This window comes from Trypanosoma melophagium, assembly GCF_022059095.1.
Source record: "Trypanosoma melophagium isolate St. Kilda chromosome Unknown ctg1segment0, whole genome shotgun sequence".
Classification (NCBI taxonomy): Eukaryota; Euglenozoa; class Kinetoplastea; order Trypanosomatida; family Trypanosomatidae; genus Trypanosoma; species Trypanosoma melophagium.
This window is the reverse complement of record NW_027125132.1, coordinates 724,453-741,372: the sequence shown is the minus strand read 5'-3', so window position 1 is coordinate 741,372 and position 16,920 is coordinate 724,453. Positions and strand designations below refer to the sequence as shown.

At 44.4% G+C, this 16,920-nt stretch overlaps 12 protein-coding genes across 13 annotated transcripts; all 12 read right to left on the bottom strand.

The window, feature by feature from the left end:
- Window positions 1-167: 167 nt before the first annotated feature.
- On the bottom strand, window positions 168-1,865 carry LSM04_008005 (uncharacterized protein; the record flags this gene model as incomplete). The annotated part of the gene is made up of 1 exon (XM_067335521.1): window positions 168-1,865. One exon carries the CDS (start codon window positions 1,863-1,865, stop codon window positions 168-170), a length of 1,698 nt encoding a protein of 565 aa, XP_067195388.1.
- Window positions 1,866-2,480: 615 nt separating this feature from the next.
- Window positions 2,481-4,117, bottom strand: LSM04_000857 (Zinc-binding domain; the record flags this gene model as incomplete). Its single annotated transcript, XM_067335520.1, has 2 exons — window positions 2,481-3,396; window positions 3,777-4,117. The coding sequence occupies 2 exons, from the start codon at window positions 4,115-4,117 to the stop codon at window positions 2,481-2,483; spliced, it is 1,257 nt and encodes a 418-aa protein (XP_067194959.1).
- A 211-nt stretch (window positions 4,118-4,328) lies between these two features.
- LSM04_002210 (uncharacterized protein) lies at window positions 4,329-5,332 on the bottom strand (the record flags this gene model as incomplete). Its single annotated transcript, XM_067335519.1, has 2 exons — window positions 4,329-4,863; window positions 4,968-5,332. 2 exons carry the CDS (start codon window positions 5,330-5,332, stop codon window positions 4,329-4,331), a joined length of 900 nt encoding a protein of 299 aa, XP_067195041.1.
- Window positions 5,333-5,599: 267 nt separating this feature from the next.
- On the bottom strand, window positions 5,600-5,944 carry LSM04_003982 (Zinc-binding domain; the record flags this gene model as incomplete). The annotated part of the gene is made up of 1 exon (XM_067335518.1): window positions 5,600-5,944. The coding sequence occupies one exon, from the start codon at window positions 5,942-5,944 to the stop codon at window positions 5,600-5,602; it is 345 nt and encodes a 114-aa protein (XP_067195145.1).
- Window positions 5,945-6,155: 211 nt separating this feature from the next.
- LSM04_004970 (uncharacterized protein) lies at window positions 6,156-7,138 on the bottom strand (the record flags this gene model as incomplete). Its single annotated transcript, XM_067335517.1, has 2 exons — window positions 6,156-6,690; window positions 6,795-7,138. 2 exons carry the CDS (start codon window positions 7,136-7,138, stop codon window positions 6,156-6,158), a joined length of 879 nt encoding a protein of 292 aa, XP_067195200.1.
- Window positions 7,139-7,442: 304 nt separating this feature from the next.
- Window positions 7,443-7,787, bottom strand: LSM04_002537 (Zinc-binding domain; the record flags this gene model as incomplete). The annotated part of the gene is made up of 1 exon (XM_067335515.1): window positions 7,443-7,787. The coding sequence occupies one exon, from the start codon at window positions 7,785-7,787 to the stop codon at window positions 7,443-7,445; it is 345 nt and encodes a 114-aa protein (XP_067195062.1).
- Window positions 7,788-7,999: 212 nt separating this feature from the next.
- Window positions 8,000-8,811, bottom strand: LSM04_000968 (uncharacterized protein; the record flags this gene model as incomplete). The annotated part of the gene is made up of 2 exons (XM_067335514.1): window positions 8,000-8,158; window positions 8,236-8,811. The coding sequence occupies 2 exons, from the start codon at window positions 8,809-8,811 to the stop codon at window positions 8,000-8,002; spliced, it is 735 nt and encodes a 244-aa protein (XP_067194963.1).
- A 475-nt stretch (window positions 8,812-9,286) lies between these two features.
- LSM04_007895 (uncharacterized protein) lies at window positions 9,287-9,592 on the bottom strand (the record flags this gene model as incomplete). Its single annotated transcript, XM_067335513.1, has 1 exon — window positions 9,287-9,592. One exon carries the CDS (start codon window positions 9,590-9,592, stop codon window positions 9,287-9,289), a length of 306 nt encoding a protein of 101 aa, XP_067195384.1.
- Window positions 9,593-9,795: 203 nt separating this feature from the next.
- Window positions 9,796-11,174, bottom strand: LSM04_008414 (uncharacterized protein; the record flags this gene model as incomplete). The annotated part of the gene is made up of 2 exons (XM_067335512.1): window positions 9,796-10,252; window positions 10,834-11,174. 2 exons carry the CDS (start codon window positions 11,172-11,174, stop codon window positions 9,796-9,798), a joined length of 798 nt encoding a protein of 265 aa, XP_067195412.1.
- Window positions 11,175-11,385: 211 nt separating this feature from the next.
- Window positions 11,386-12,992, bottom strand: LSM04_003307 (uncharacterized protein; the record flags this gene model as incomplete). The annotated part of the gene is made up of 2 exons (XM_067335511.1): window positions 11,386-12,295; window positions 12,721-12,992. The coding sequence occupies 2 exons, from the start codon at window positions 12,990-12,992 to the stop codon at window positions 11,386-11,388; spliced, it is 1,182 nt and encodes a 393-aa protein (XP_067195103.1).
- A 211-nt stretch (window positions 12,993-13,203) lies between these two features.
- Window positions 13,204-14,817, bottom strand: LSM04_007664 (uncharacterized protein; the record flags this gene model as incomplete). Of its 2 annotated transcripts, XM_067335509.1 has the most annotated exons (2): window positions 13,204-13,900; window positions 14,477-14,817. In XM_067335509.1, 2 exons carry the CDS (start codon window positions 14,815-14,817, stop codon window positions 13,204-13,206), a joined length of 1,038 nt encoding a protein of 345 aa, XP_067195368.1. The 2 variants fall into 2 exon arrangements, with proteins under 2 accessions (XP_067195368.1, XP_067195369.1); XM_067335510.1 differs by lacking the exon at window positions 13,204-13,900 and having other exon boundaries at window positions 14,473-14,817.
- Window positions 14,818-15,028: 211 nt separating this feature from the next.
- On the bottom strand, window positions 15,029-16,662 carry LSM04_001738 (Zinc-binding domain; the record flags this gene model as incomplete). Its single annotated transcript, XM_067335508.1, has 2 exons — window positions 15,029-15,938; window positions 16,322-16,662. 2 exons carry the CDS (start codon window positions 16,660-16,662, stop codon window positions 15,029-15,031), a joined length of 1,251 nt encoding a protein of 416 aa, XP_067195012.1.
- Window positions 16,663-16,920: the final 258 nt, after the last annotated feature.

The window sequence follows — 16,920 nt, the reverse complement described above, 5'->3', positions numbered from 1 at the left end:
TATATACATAATATTAAACATATTTACCCGATTATTAAATTACATGTTAAACACAATCGTGATGAGTCTCCCACCGATTCGTTATATTATCATGCTCTTCCTATGAGTTAAATTTTATCTTACTTTAATTAACCTAAGACAGGGAATGTTTCTCTTACTTATTGTTCCTAATCACTATCTTCAAATTTGATGCTCGTTCGGTTGTTATCAAGACTGGCAACAGGGTTTCCGAAGCCACGACCACCGCGACCACCACGATCACCGAAACCACGACCACCGCGATCACCGAATCCACGACCACCGCGATCACCGAATCCACGACCACCGCGATCACCGAATCCACGACCACCGCGATCACCGAAACCACGACCACCGCGATCACCGAAAACACGACCACCGCGATCACCGAATCCACGACCACCGCGATCACCGAAACCACGACCACCGCGATCACCGAATCCACGACCACCGCGATCACCGAAACCACGACCACCGCGATCACCGAAACCACGACCACGTCCACCCCGATGACCGAAGCCGTTGTCTCTGTTCTCTTCCCCATTTTCGAGGCGGTTTACCTTCTTCACGGGCTCATTCTCCCCGTCCTCATTTCCATCTTCACAATGATCACGCTTGGTGGGCATCCTTACGGGTTCATCATCACTGTCAGCGTCAACCACTGGCTTCTTGGGAGCTGTCTTGGGTGATGCCTTCACGGGCTTGCGCACAGGTTCATCATCACTGTCAGAATCAGACATTGGCTTCTTGGGAGCTGTCTTGGGTGACGCCTTCACGGGCTTGCGCACAGGTTCATCATCACTGTCAGCGTCAACCACTGGCTTCTTGGGAGCTGTCTTGGGTGACGCCTTCACGGGCTTGCGCACAGGTTCATCATCACTGTCAGAATCAGACATTGGCTTCTTGGGAGCTGTCTTGGGTGACGCCTTCACGGGCTTGCGCACAGGTTCATCATCACTGTCAGCGTCAACCACTGGCTTCTTGGGAGCTGTCTTGGGTGACGCCTTCACGGGCTTGCGCACAGGTTCATCATCACTGTCAGAATCAGACATTGGCTTCTTGGGAGCTGTCTTGGGTGACGCCTTCACGGGCTTGCGCACAGGTTCATCATCACTGTCAGAATCAGACATTGGCTTCTTGGGAGCTGTCTTGGGTGACGCCTTCACGGGCTTGCGCACAGGTTCATCATCACTGTCAGCGTCAACCACTGGCTTCTTGGGAGCTGTCTTGGGTGATGCCTTCACGGGCTTGCGCACAGGTTCATAATCACTGTCAGCGTCAACCACTGGCTTCTTGGGAGCTGTCTTGGGTGATGCCTTCACGGGCTTGCGCACAGGTTCATCATCACTGTCAGAATCAGACATTGGCTTCTTGGGAGCTGTCTTGGGTGACGCCTTCACGGGCTTGCGCACAGGTTCATCATCACTGTCAGAATCAGACATTGGCTTCTTGGGAGCTGTCTTGGGTGACGCCTTCACGGGCTTGCGCACAGGTTCATCATCACTGTCAGAATCAGACATTGGCTTCTTGGGAGCTGTCTTGGGTGACGCCTTCACGGGCTTGCGCACAGGTTCATCATCACTGTCAGAATCAGACATTGGCTTCTTGGGAGCTGTCTTGGGTGACGCCTTCACGGGCTTGCGCACAGGTTCATCATCGCTATCAGAGTCACTGCGAACGTTCTTTGTCGCGGCGATGAGAGCGGAAAACTTGAGCTTCCGGGCCGCAGCCGTGAGTGTCGGGTTGGCGTCTTTCATAGCATTCGCAGCTTCAGAGTAGTTAGCTTCCTGTAAATAGCGGAAAACCTGAGCATCTAGCTCGTCCTTCGGCAGGCGGATCACAGACATTTCTTTTTACTACACAGAGAAACATTTGGGACAGGGATGACAGAAGGAAAAAAAACAAGTGAATATATATAGTCTCTGAGAAACGAGATACAAGATTCCAGTGAGCAATGCATCGGAGAGTGGCTCAGGAATATGATGCAGAGCGAGTGAAGAGAAAGGGAAAGAAAAAAAGTTCAGGGAGCTATTTCCTTGCGCACTACCACCACAATTTCAGTACCAACTAATGAAACAAAGAAAGTTCTCATAAAAATAAGCGCATGGCTAATCATATAGGAATTAAAAAATATATATATATCACCCAAGAGAGCGGAAAGAAAAAAAATCCATTTTCCACACTCACAAACACAGGCACAGAGACTCAGTAAACGCTACATCTACAGAGGCATATATTATTATTATTATTATTATTATTATTATTATTATTATTATTATTATTATTATTATTATTATTATTATTATTATTAAACACTTTCTCCTGTTGATAGCTTGGATGAAAAAGCCAAAAGAAAGGAATAGAAAGACGAACAAAAATCTTAAACAACTGTGTACTATTTCCTTTGCTTCGCTAGCAGAATCATACCCTATAAAAAAAAACCGTTTGGGGGGCACATCAACCTAGACATTATTATCGATGTGGTCATTGGGTTCAACAGGAACATCTTCAGGAGACTGATTTGTGGGCCTCGGGATGATGTAAAGCGCCACCAGTTCCTCATGTCGGAAGGAACCTCGACAATTAGGACAAGAAGCAGCTTGTGAAGGCCCCGACGCTCTCAAAACCCTACGGGAGCATGTAGCACAGATCCAGTGACCACAGGGCCACCAAATCACCCGTTTTCGAAAACGTGATAAACATACATAACACTCATTCACGGGGAGATCATCATCGTCATACGCTGAGGAACACTCACTCCCATTGCTTGCCGTGCCAAATGGTTCCGTCGAACTTTCCGCTTGAGCAGCCCTCTTTCGCCGAGAGTCAAAATATCGTTTGAGAATCTGAAGACGCCCTTCAGCAAATGCATTTGGACAAACCACTCCATTCGCCCAATCCCCATCTTCCAATGGGTACACCACACGTATCGAGGGGTCCCGCACCAACCTATTTCCGACTTCCTCCTGCAAGTCACCAGGTACATTTGAGTCAGTACTACCTCTCAATCTTCCCACACCTATCAAATTCAAAAGACGGTATCCATTACGCAACACGATTAAAAACACAGGCAACAGTAGAAAAAGCACCCCTCCTGCTATGAGCACGAGGGAAAAAGGCAAAAGCACCTTTGATTCCTCTGGAATAGGTGCAATTCTGACAAGTCCTGATAACCGTGGTTCACGTGACCACCAGCAGGGTAATATGAAAGGAGACTCCATCTCACAAAAAAAAGTGGGACCAATCTTTTCCCACACCTCCACTGTCCGTGTGGTGCCATTGGCAAAGAGAATAATGGTGGGGTTCGTGCACTTTACGTAAAGAACGGAACACGTACCCTGCTGGTCAAAGGTAACGGCATCCTCGTGAATCCGCACCCTTCTATCATTCAGACAAAATGATACCGAACCCAAAATAATAAATACGGCACCCAAAAAACCCACAAAAAAACATAGCCAAACCACCCTGGACATCCCGTTCACCCCAAAATACACACACACACAAAAAAAAAAAAGAGAATTAAGAAAATAATAAATAAAAAATGTTAAGGGGAAGAAATACAAAATTCTTCCAACAGCATCTTAAACTGCGATTCACTTGTATTCCTTTAAAAAGATAAAAAGGGCATCACAAACAAAAAAAAAAGGGGGGTGGGGGAAAAGAAAGACTCTGACAGAAAAACACTTCTGACAGAAAAACACTTCTGCCAGAAAAGTAAGCATCGCACACCTCCCCATTGACATGCATAAAAGTATCACTTTCGACCTTGTTGTATTCGCCAATCAAACCTCATGTGCTTCAACTTTCTTCCATGTCTGCTGCCAGACACACCAGGCTTCACAGGATGTGGTGTTTTCACACGGTTAAAAATAGTCTCCTCCGGCCGTCCAACGTAATACGGCTTTGTTGTGGTGCCACATCCATCACAGGATTCACCCTGATAAACACGCTGCGTGGCCTTCGTTACCCAGACGTTGGAGGAACTCCACTCGTTACGACACACGCGACAGCGAAACATTCCTCTTCTCCTGGAAAGAGGAGGAGGTGTAAACATAATGTGCCGAGGCCGCATGAGGAGCAACTGCGTTAAATTCAGCATTATCTAACAATAAAGGCCTGACAAATACACGCAATCGCCCATACACCCAAATTCGAGAATATAATAATATAATGTTATAACCGAAAAAAACTGCATAACATGTAAGGCAAAAAATACTGTAAAAGTATAAAACTAATTTTCTTAAACTCAAACAAACAAACAAACAAAAACGCCCAATTAAACTATTTTAAATAATAGATCCACCTAGGTATTAACCTTCGATGTGGTCATTGGGTTCAACAGGAACATCTTCAGGAGACTGATTTGTGGGCCTCGGGATGATGTAAAGCGCCACCAGTTCCTCATGTCGGAAGGAACCTCGACAATTAGGACAAGAAGCAGCTTGTGAAGGCCCCGACGCTCTCAAAACCCTACGGGAGCATGTAGCACAGATCCAGTGACCACAGGGCCACCAAATCACCCGTTTTCGAAAACGTGATAAACATACATAACACTCATTCACGGGGAGATCATCATCGTCATACGCTGAGGAACACTCACTCCCATTGCTTGCCGTGCCAAATGGTTCCGTCGAACTTTCCGCTTGAGCAGCCCTCTTTCGCCGAGAGTCAAAATATCGTTTGAGAATCTGAAGACGCCCTTCAGCAAATGCATTTGGACAAACCACTCCATTCGCCCAATCCCCATCTTCCAATGGGTACACCACACGTATCGAGGGGTCCTGCACCAACCTATTTCCGACTTCCTCCTGCAAGTCACCAGGTACATTTGAGTCAGTACTACCTCTCAATCTTCCCACACCTATCAAATTCAAAAGACGGTATCCATTACGCAACACGATTAAAAACACAGGCAACAGTAGAAAAAGCACCCCTCCTGCTATGAGCACGAGGGAAAAGGCAAAAGCACCTTTGATTCCTCTGGAATAGGTGCAATTCTGACAAGTCCTGATAACCGTGGTTCACGTGACCACCAGCAGGGTAATATGAAAGGAGACTCCATCTCACAAAAAAAAGTGGGACCAATCTTTTCCCACACCTCCACTGTCCGTGTGGTGCCATTGGCAAAGAGAATAATGGTGGGGTTCGTGCACTTTACGTAAAGAACGGAACACGTACCCTGCTGGTCAAAGGTAACGGCATCCTCGTGAATCCGCACCCTTCTATCATTCAGACAAAATGATACCGAACCCAAAATAATAAATACGGCACCCAAAAAACCCACAAAAAAACATAGCCAAACCACCCTGGACATCCCGTTCACCCTAAAATACACACACACACAAAAAAAAAAAAAAAAGAGAATTAAGAAAATAATAAATAAAAAATGTTAAGGGGAAGAAATACAAAATTCTTCCAACAGCATCTTAAACTGCGATTCACTTGTATTCCTTTAAAAAGATAAAAAGGGCATCACAAACAAAAAAAAAAGGGGGTGGGGGAAAAGAAAGACTCTGACAGAAAAACACTTCTGACAGAAAAGTAAGCATCGCACACCTCCCCATTGACATGCATAAAAGTATCACTTTCGACCTTGTTGTATTCGCCAATCAAACCTCATGTGCTTCAACTTTCTTCCATGTCTGCTGCCAGACACACCAGGCTTCACAGGATGTGGTGTTTTCACACGGTTAAAAATAGTCTCCTCCGGCCGTCCAACGTAATACGGCTTTGTTGTGGTGCCACATCCATCACAGGATTCACCCTGATAAACACGCTGCGTGGCCTTCGTTACCCAGACGTTGGAGGAACTCCACTCGTTACGACACACGCGACAGCGAAACATTCCTCTTCTCCTGGAAAGAGGAGGAGGTGTAAACATAATGTGCCGAGGCCGCATGAGGAGCAACTGCGTTAAATTCAGCATTATCTAACAATAAAGGCCTGACAAATACACGCAATCGCCCATACACCCAAATTCGAGAATATAATAATATAATGTTATAACCGAAAAAAACTGCATAACATGTAAGGCAAAAAATACTGTAAAAGTATAAAACTAATTTTCTTAAACTCAAACAAACAAACAAACAAAAACGCCCAATTAAACTATTTTAAATAATAGATCCACCTAGGTATTAACCTTCGATGTGGTCATTGGGTTCAACAGGAACATCTTCAGGAGACTGATTTGTGGGCCTCGGGATGATGTAAAGCGCCACCAGTTCCTCATGTCGGAAGGAACCTCGACAATTAGGACAAGAAGCAGCTTGTGAAGGCCCCGACGCTCTCAAAACCCTACGGGAGCATGTAGCACAGATCCAGTGACCACAGGGCCACCAAATCACCCGTTTTCGAAAACGTGATAAACATACATAACACTCATTCACGGGGAGATCATCATCGTCATACGCTGAGGAACACTCACTCCCATTGCTTGCCGTGCCAAATGGTTCCGTCGAACTTTCCGCTTGAGCAGCCCTCTTTCGCCGAGAGTCAAAATATCGTTTGAGAATCTGAAGACGCCCTTCAGCAAATGCATTTGGACAAACCACTCCATTCGCCCAATCCCCATCTTCCAATGGGTACACCACACGTATCGAGGGGTCCTGCACCAACCTATTTCCGACTTCCTCCTGCAAGTCACCAGGTACATTTGAGTCAGTACTACCTCTCAATCTTCCCACACCTATCAAATTCAAAAGACGGTATCCATTACGCAACACGATTAAAAACACAGGCAACAGTAGAAAAAGCACCCCTCCTGCTATGAGCACGAGGGAAAAGGCAAAAGCACCTTTGATTCCTCTGGAATAGGTGCAATTCTGACAAGTCCTGATAACCGTGGTTCACGTGACCACCAGCAGGGTAATATGAAAGGAGACTCCATCTCACAAAAAAAAGTGGGACCAATCTTTTCCCACACCTCCACTGTCCGTGTGGTGCCATTGGCAAAGAGAATAATGGTGGGGTTCGTGCACTTTACGTAAAGAACGGAACACGTACCCTGCTGGTCAAAGGTAACGGCATCCTCGTGAATCCGCACCCTTCTATCATTCAGACAAAATGATACCGAACCCAAAATAATAAATACGGCACCCAAAAAACCCACAAAAAACATAGCCAAACCACCCTGGACATCCCGTTCACCCTAAAATACACACACACACAAAAAAAAAAAAAAAAGAGAATTAAGAAAATAATAAATAAAAAATGTTAAGGGGAAGAAATACAAAATTCTTCCAACAGCATCTTAAACTGCGATTCACTTGTATTCCTTTAAAAAGATAAAAAGGGCATCACAAACAAAAAAAAAGGGGGGTGGGGGAAAAGAAAGACTCTGACAGAAAAACACTTCTGACAGAAAAACACTTCTGCCAGAAAAGTAAGCATCGCACACCTCCCCATTGACATGCATAAAAGTATCACTTTCGACCTTGTTGTATTCGCCAATCAAACCTCATGTGCTTCAACTTTCTTCCATGTCTGCTGCCAGACACACCAGGCTTCACAGGATGTGGTGTTTTCACACGGTTAAAAATAGTCTCCTCCGGCCGTCCAACGTAATACGGCTTTGTTGTGGTGCCACATCCATCACAGGATTCACCCTGATAAACACGCTGCGTGGCCTTCGTTACCCAGACGTTGGAGGAACTCCACTCGTTACGACACACGCGACAGCGAAACATTCCTCTTCTCCTGGAAAGAGGAGGAGGTGTAAACATAATGTGCCGAGGCCGCATGAGGAGCAACTGCGTTAAATTCAGCATTATCTAACAATAAAGGCCTGACAAATACACGCAATCGCCCATACACCCAAATTCGAGAATATAATAATATAATGTTATAACCGAAAAAAACTGCATAACATGTAAGGCAAAAAAATACTGTAAAAGTATAAAACTAATTTTCTTAAACTCAAACAAACAAACAAACAAAAACGCCCAATTAAACTATTTTAAATAATAGATCCACCTAGGTATTAACCTTCGATGTGGTCATTGGGTTCAACAGGAACATCTTCAGGAGACTGATTTGTGGGCCTCGGGATGATGTAAAGCGCCACCAGTTCCTCATGTCGGAAGGAACCTCGACAATTAGGACAAGAAGCAGCTTGTGAAGGCCCCGACGCTCTCAAACCCTACGGGAGCATGTAGCACAGATCCAGTGACCACAGGGCCACCAAATCACCCGTTTTCGAAAACGTGATAAACATACATAACACTCATTCACGGGGAGATCATCATCGTCATACGCTGAGGAACACTCACTCCCATTGCTTGCCGTGCCAAATGGTTCCGTCGAACTTTCCGCTTGAGCAGCCCTCTTTCGCCGAGAGTCAAAATATCGTTTGAGAATCTGAAGACGCCCTTCAGCAAATGCATTTGGACAAACCACTCCATTCGCCCAATCCCCATCTTCCAATGGGTACACCACACGTATCGAGGGGTCCCGCACCAACCTATTTCCGACTTCCTCCTGCAAGTCACCAGGTACATTTGAGTCAGTACTACCTCTCAATCTTCCCACACCTATCAAATTCAAAAGACGGTATCCATTACGCAACACGATTAAAAACACAGGCAACAGTAGAAAAAGCACCCCTCCTGCTATGAGCACGAGGGAAAAGGCAAAGCAGCACCTTTGATTCCTCTGGAATAGGTGCAATTCTGACAAGTCCTGATAACCGTGGTTCACGTGACCACCAGCAGGGTAATATGAAAGGAGACTCCATCTCACAAAAAAAAGTGGGACCAATCTTTTCCCACACCTCCACTGTCCGTGTGGTGCCATTGGCAAAGAGAATAATGGTGGGGTTCGTGCACTTTACGTAAAGAACGGAACACGTACCCTGCTGGTCAAAGGTAACGGCATCCTCGTGAATCCGCACCCTTCTATCATTCAGACAAAATGATACCGAACCCAAAATAATAAATACGGCACCCAAAAAACCCACAAAAAAACATAGCCAAACCACCCTGGACATCCCGTTCACCCTAAAATACACACACACACAAAAAAAAAAAAAAAAAGAGAATTAAGAAAATAATAAATAAAAAATGTTAAGGGGAAGAAATACAAAATTCTTCCAACAGCATCTTAAACTGCGATTCACTTGTATTCCTTTAAAAAGATAAAAAGGGCATCACAAACAAAAAAAAAGGGGTGGGGGAAAAGAAAGACTCTGACAGAAAAACACTTCTGACAAAAAACACGTCTGCCAAAAAAGTAAGCATCGCACACCTCCCCATTGACATGCATAAAAGTATCACTTTCGACCTTGTTGTATTCGCCAATCAAACCTCATGTGCTTCAACTTTCTTCCATGTCTGCTGCCAGACACACCAGGCTTCACAGGATGTGGTGTTTTCACACGGTTAAAAATAGTCTCCTCCGGCCGTCCAACGTAATACGGCTTTGTTGTGGTGCCACATCCATCACAGGATTCACCCTGATAAACACGCTGCGTGGCCTTCGTTACCCAGACGTTCATTCCTCTTCTCCTGGAAAGAGGAGGAGGTGTAAACATAATGTGCCGAGGCCGCATGAGGAGCAACTGCGTTAAATTCAGCATTATCTAACAATAAAGGCCTGACAAATACACGCAATCGCCCATACACCCAAATTCGAGAATATAATAATATAATGTTATAACTGAAAAAACTGCATAACATGTAAGGCAAAAAATACTGTAAAAGTATAAAACTAATTTTCTTAAACTCAAACAAACAAACAAACAAAAAAGCCCAATTAAACTATTTTAAATAATAGATCCACCTAGGTATTAACCTTCGATGTGGTCATTGGGTTCAACAGGAACATCTTCAGGAGACTGATTTGTGTGCCAAATGGTTCCGTCGAACTTTCCGCTTGAGCAGCCCTCTTTCGCCGAGTGTCAAAATATCGTTTGAGAATCTGAAGACGCCCTTCAGCAAATGCATTTGGACAAACCACTCCATTCGCCCAATCCCCATCTTCCAATGGGTACACCACACGTATCGAGGGGTCCCGCACCAACCTATTTCCGACTTCCTCCTGCAAGTCACCAGGTACATTTGAGTCAGTACTACCTCTCAATCTTCCCACACCTATCAAATTCAAAAGACGGTATCCATTACGCAACACGATTAAAAACACAGGCAACAGTAGAAAAAGCACCCCTCCTGCTATGAGCACGAGGGAAAAGGCAAAAGCACCTTTGATTCCTCTGGAATAGGTGCAATTCTGACAAGTCCTGATAACCGTGGTTCACGTGACCACCAGCAGGGTAATATGAAAGGAGACTCCATCTCACAAAAAAAAGTGGGACCAATCTTTTCCCACACCTCCACTGTCCGTGTGGTGCCATTGGCAAAGAGAATAATGGTGGGGTTCGTGCACTTTACGTAAAGAACGGAACACGTACCCTGCTGGTCAAAGGTAACGGCATCCTCGTGAATCCGCACCCTTCTATCATTCAGACAAAATGATACCGAACCCAAAATAATAAATACGGCACCCAAAAAAAACCCACAAAAAAACATAGCCAAACCACCCTGGACATCCCGTTCACCCTAAAATACACACACACACAAAAAAAAAAAAAAAAAGAGAATTAAGAAAATAATAAATAAAAAATGTTAAGGGGAAGAAATACAAAATTCTTCCAACAGCATCTTAAACTGCGATTCACTTGTATTCCTTTAAAAAGATAAAAAGGGCATCACAAACAAAAAAAAAAGGGGGTGGGGGAAAAGAAAGACTCTGACAGAAAAACACTTCTGACAGAAAAGTAAGCATCGCACACCTCCCCATTGACATGCATAAAAGTATCACTTTCGACCTTGTTGTATTCGCCAATCAAACCTCATGTGCTTCAACTTTCTTCCATGTCTGCTGCCAGACACACCAGGCTTCACAGGATGTGGTGTTTTCACACGGTTAAAAATAGTCTCCTCCGGCCGTCCAACGTAATACGGCTTTGTTGTGGTGCCACATCCATCACAGGATTCACCCTGATAAACACGCTGCGTGGCCTTCGTTACCCAGACGTTGGAGGAACTCCACTCGTTACGACACACGCGACAGCGAAACATTCCTCTTCTCCTGGAAAGAGGAGGAGGTGTAAACATAATGTGCCGAGGCCGCATGAGGAGCAACTGCGTTAAATTCAGCATTATCTAACAATAAAGGCCTGACAAATACACGCAATCGCCCATACACCCAAATTCGAGAATATAATAATATAATGTTATAACTGAAAAAAACTGCATAACATGTAAGGCAAAAAATACTGTAAAAGTATAAAACTAATTTTCTTAAACTCAAACAAACAAACAAACAAAAACGCCCAATTAAACTATTTTAAATAATAGATCCACCTAGGTATTAACCTTCGATGTGGTCATTGGGTTCAACAGGAACATCTTCAGGAGACTGATTTGTGGGCCTCGGGATGATGTAAAGCGCCACCAGTTCCTCATGTCGGAAGGAACCTCGACAATTAGGACAAGAAGCAGCTTGTGAAGACCCCGACGCTCTCAAAACCCTACGGGAGCATGTAGCACAGATCCAGTGACCACAGGGCCACCAAATCACCCGTTTTCGAAAACGTGATAAACATACATAACACTCATTCACGGGGAGATCATCATCGTCATACGCTGAGGAACACTCACTCCCATTGCTTGCCGTGCCAAATGGTTCCGTCGAACTTTCCGCTTGAGCAGCCCTCTTTCGCCGAGAGTCAAAATATCGTTTGAGAATCTGAAGACGCCCTTCAGCAAATGCATTTGGACAAACCACTCCATTCGCCCAATCCCCATCTTCCAATGGGTACACCACACGTATCGAGGGGTCCCGCACCAACCTATTTCCGACTTCCTCCTGCAAGTCACCAGGTACATTTGAGTCAGTACTACCTCTCAATCTTCCCACACCTATCAAATTCAAAAGACGGTATCCATTACGCAACACGATTAAAAACACAGGCAACAGTAGAAAAAGCACCCCTCCTGCTATGAGCACGAGGGAAAAAGGCAAAAGCACCTTTGATTCCTCTGGAATAGGTGCAATTCTGACAAGTCCTGATAACCGTGGTTCACGTGACCACCAGCAGGGTAATATGAAAGGAGACTCCATCTCACAAAAAAAAGTGGGACCAATCTTTTCCCACACCTCCACTGTCCGTGTGGTGCCATTGGCAAAGAGAATAATGGTGGGGTTCGTGCACTTTACGTAAAGAACGGAACACGTACCCTGCTGGTCAAAGGTAACGGCATCCTCGTGAATCCGCACCCTTCTATCATTCAGACAAAATGATACCGAACCCAAAATAATAAATACGGCACCCAAAAAACCCACAAAAAAACATAGCCAAACCACCCTGGACATCCCGTTCACCCTAAAATACACACACACACAAAAAAAAAAAAAAAAAAAGAATTAAGAAAATAATAAATAAAAATGTTAAGGGGAAGAAATACAAAATTCTTCCAACAGCATCTTAAACTGCGATTCACTTGTATTCCTTTAAAAAGATAAAAAGGGCATCACAAACAAAAAAAAAGGGGTGGGGGAAAAGAAAGACTCTGACAGAAATTCTGACAGAAAAGTAAGCATCGCACACCTCCCCATTGACATGCATAAAAATATCACTTTCGACCTTGTTGTATTCGCCAATCAAACCTCATGTTTTTTTTTTTTCTTTGTCTGCTGCCAGACACACCAGGCTTCACAGGATGTGGTGTTTTTACACGGTTAAATATAGTCCCCTCCGGCCGTCCAACGTAATACGGCTTTGTTGTGGTGCCACATCCATCACAGGATTCACCCTGATAAACACGCTGCGTGGCCTTCGTTACCCAGACGTTGGAGGAACCCCCCTCTTTCCGACCCCCCCGACACGGAAAAAATCCTCTTCTCCTGGAAAGAGGAGGAGGTGTAAACATAATGTGCCGAGGCCGCATGAGGAGCAACTGCGTTAAATTCAGCATTATCTAACAATAAAGGCCTGACAAATACACGCAATCGCCCATACACCCAAATTCGAGAATATAATAATATAATGTTATAACTGAAAAAAACTGCATAACATGTAAGGCAAAAAATACTGTAAAAGTATAAAACTAATTTTCTTAAACTCAAACAAACAAACAAACAAAAACGCCCAATTAAACTATTTTAAATAATAGATCCACCTAGGTATTAACCTTCGATGTGGTCATTGGGTTCAACAGGAACATCTTCAGGAGACTGATTTGTGGGCCTCGGGATGATGTAAAGCGCCACCAGTTCCTCATGTCGGAAGGAACCTCGACAATTAGGACAAGAAGCAGCTTGTGAAGACCCCGACGCTCTCAAAACCCTACGGGAGCATGTAGCACAGATCCAGTGACCACAGGGCCACCAAATCACCCGTTTTCGAAAACGTGATAAACATACATAACACTCATTCACGGGGAGATCATCATCGTCATACGCTGAGGAACACTCACTCCCATTGCTTGCCGTGCCAAATGGTTCCGTCGAACTTTCCGCTTGAGCAGCCCTCTTTCGCCGAGAGTCAAAATATCGTTTGAGAATCTGAAGACGCCCTTCAGCAAATGCATTTGGACAAACCACTCCATTCGCCCAATCCCCATCTTCCAATGGGTACACCACACGTATCGAGGGGTCCTGCACCAACCTATTTCCGACTTCCTCCTGCAAGTCACCAGGTACATTTGAGTCAGTACTACCTCTCAATCTTCCCACACCTATCAAATTCAAAAGACGGTATCCATTACGCAACACGATTAAAAACACAGGCAACAGTAGAAAAAGCACCCCTCCTGCTATGAGCACGAGGGAAAAGGCAAAAGCACCTTTGATTCCTCTGGAATAGGTGCAATTCTGACAAGTCCTGATAACCGTGGTTCACGTGACCACCAGCAGGGTAATATGAAAGGAGACTCCATCTCACAAAAAAAGTGGGACCAATCTTTTCCCACACCTCCACTGTCCGTGTGGTGCCATTGGCAAAGAGAATAATGGTGGGGTTCGTGCACTTTACGTAAAGAACGGAACACGTACCCTGCTGGTCAAAGGTAACGGCATCCTCGTGAATCCGCACCCTTCTATCATTCAGACAAAATGATACCGAACCCAAAATAATAAATACGGCACCCAAAAAACCCACAAAAAAACATAGCCAAACCACCCTGGACATCCCGTTCACCCTAAAATACACACACACACACAAAAAAAAAAAAAAGAGAATTAAGAAAATAATAAATAAAAAATGTTAAGGGGAAGAAATACAAAATTCTTCCAACAGCATCTTAAACTGCGATTCACTTGTATTCCTTTAAAAAGATAAAAAGGGCATCACAAACAAAAAAAAAAGGGGGTGGGGAAAAGAAAGACTCTGACAGAAAAACACTTCTGACAGAAAAGTAAGCATCGCACACCTCCCCATTGACATGCATAAAAGTATCACTTTCGACCTTGTTGTATTCGCCAATCAAACCTCATGTGCTTCAACTTTCTTCCATGTCTGCTGCCAGACACACCAGGCTTCACAGGATGTGGTGTTTTCACACGGTTAAAAATAGTCTCCTCCGGCCGTCCAACGTAATACGGCTTTGTTGTGGTGCCACATCCATCACAGGATTCACCCTGATAAACACGCTGCGTGGCCTTCGTTACCCAGACGTTGGAGGAACTCCACTCGTTACGACACACGCGACAGCGAAACATTCCTCTTCTCCTGGAAAGAGGAGGAGGTGTAAACATAATGTGCCGAGGCCGCATGAGGAGCAACTGCGTTAAATTCAGCATTATCTAACAATAAAGGCCTGACAAATACACGCAATCGCCCATACACCCAAATTCGAGAATATAATAATATAATGTTATAACCGAAAAAAACTGCATAACATGTAAGGCAAAAAATACTGTAAAAGTATAAAACTAATTTTCTTAAACTCAAACAAACAAACAAACAAAAACGCCCAATTAAACTATTTTAAATAATAGATCCACCTAGGTATTAACCTTCGATGTGGTCATTGGGTTCAACAGGAACATCTTCAGGAGACTGATTTGTGGGCCTCGGGATGATGTAAAGCGCCACCAGTTCCTCATGTCGGAAGGAACCTCGACAATTAGGACAAGAAGCAGCTTGTGAAGACCCCGACGCTCTCAAAACCCTACGGGAGCATGTAGCACAGATCCAGTGACCACAGGGCCACCAAATCACCCGTTTTCGAAAACGTGATAAACATACATAACACTCATTCACGGGGAGATCATCATCGTCATACGCTGAGGAACACTCACTCCCATTGCTTGCCGTGCCAAATGGTTCCGTCGAACTTTCCGCTTGAGCAGCCCTCTTTCGCCGAGAGTCAAAATATCGTTTGAGAATCTGAAGACGCCCTTCAGCAAATGCATTTGGACAAACCACTCCATTCGCCCAATCCCCATCTTCCAATGGGTACACCACACGTATCGAGGGGTCCCGCACCAACCTATTTCCGACTTCCTCCTGCAAGTCACCAGGTACATTTGAGTCAGTACTACCTCTCAATCTTCCCACACCTATCAAATTCAAAAGACGGTATCCATTACGCAACACGATTAAAAACACAGGCAACAGTAGAAAAAGCACCCCTCCTGCTATGAGCACGAGGGAAAAAGGCAAAAGCACCTTTGATTCCTCTGGAATAGGTGCAATTCTGACAAGTCCTGATAACCGTGGTTCACGTGACCACCAGCAGGGTAATATGAAAGGAGACTCCATCTCACAAAAAAAAGTGGGACCAATCTTTTCCCACACCTCCACTGTCCGTGTGGTGCCATTGGCAAAGAGAATAATGGTGGGGTTCGTGCACTTTACGTAAAGAACGGAACACGTACCCTGCTGGTCAAAGGTAACGGCATCCTCGTGAATCCGCACCCTTCTATCATTCAGACAAAATGATACCGAACCCAAAATAATAAATACGGCACCCAAAAAACCCACAAAAAAACATAGCCAAACCACCCTGGACATCCCGTTCACCCTAAAATACACACACACACAAAAAAAAAAAAAAAAGAGAATTAAGAAAATAATAAATAAAAAATGTTAAGGGGAAGAAATACAAAATTCTTCCAACAGCATCTTAAACTGCGATTCACTTGTATTCCTTTAAAAAGATAAAAAGGGCATCACAAACAAAAAAAAAAGGGGGTGGGGGAAAAGAAAGACTCTGACAGAAAAACACTTCTGACAGAAAAACACTTCTGCCAGAAAAGTAAGCATCGCACACCTCCCCATTGACATGCATAAAAGTATCACTTTCGACCTTGTTGTATTCGCCAATCAAACCTCATGTGCTTCAACTTTCTTCCATGTCTGCTGCCAGACACACCAGGCTTCACAGGATGTGGTGTTTTCACACGGTTAAAAATAGTCTCCTCCGGCCGTCCAACGTAATACGGCTTTGTTGTGGTGCCACATCCATCACAGGATTCACCCTGATAAACACGCTGCGTGGCCTTCGTTACCCAGACGTTGGAGGAACTCCACTCGTTACGACACACGCGACAGCGAAACATTCCTCTTCTCCTGGAAAGAGGAGGAGGTGTAAACATAATGTGCCGAGGCCGCATGAGGAGCAACTGCGTTAAATTCAGCATTATCTAACAATAAAGGCCTGACAAATACACGCAACCGCCTAAACTTAAACCCAAAGCGATTACACGGCCTCTCTCTTGGTCCTCAACTTACCGGGCCTTTGTCGCTAAAATGGTAGTCGTACCGTCAAGAATATTAAAAAAATAAAGAAAAATATGACTTCAAGGGTATATTATTTTTTTTTTACATTTGCATGTGGTTCAGTATTGAACAAATCAATAAATAAATAAAAATTGGGCTCTTCTTTCTTTTTCTTCTTC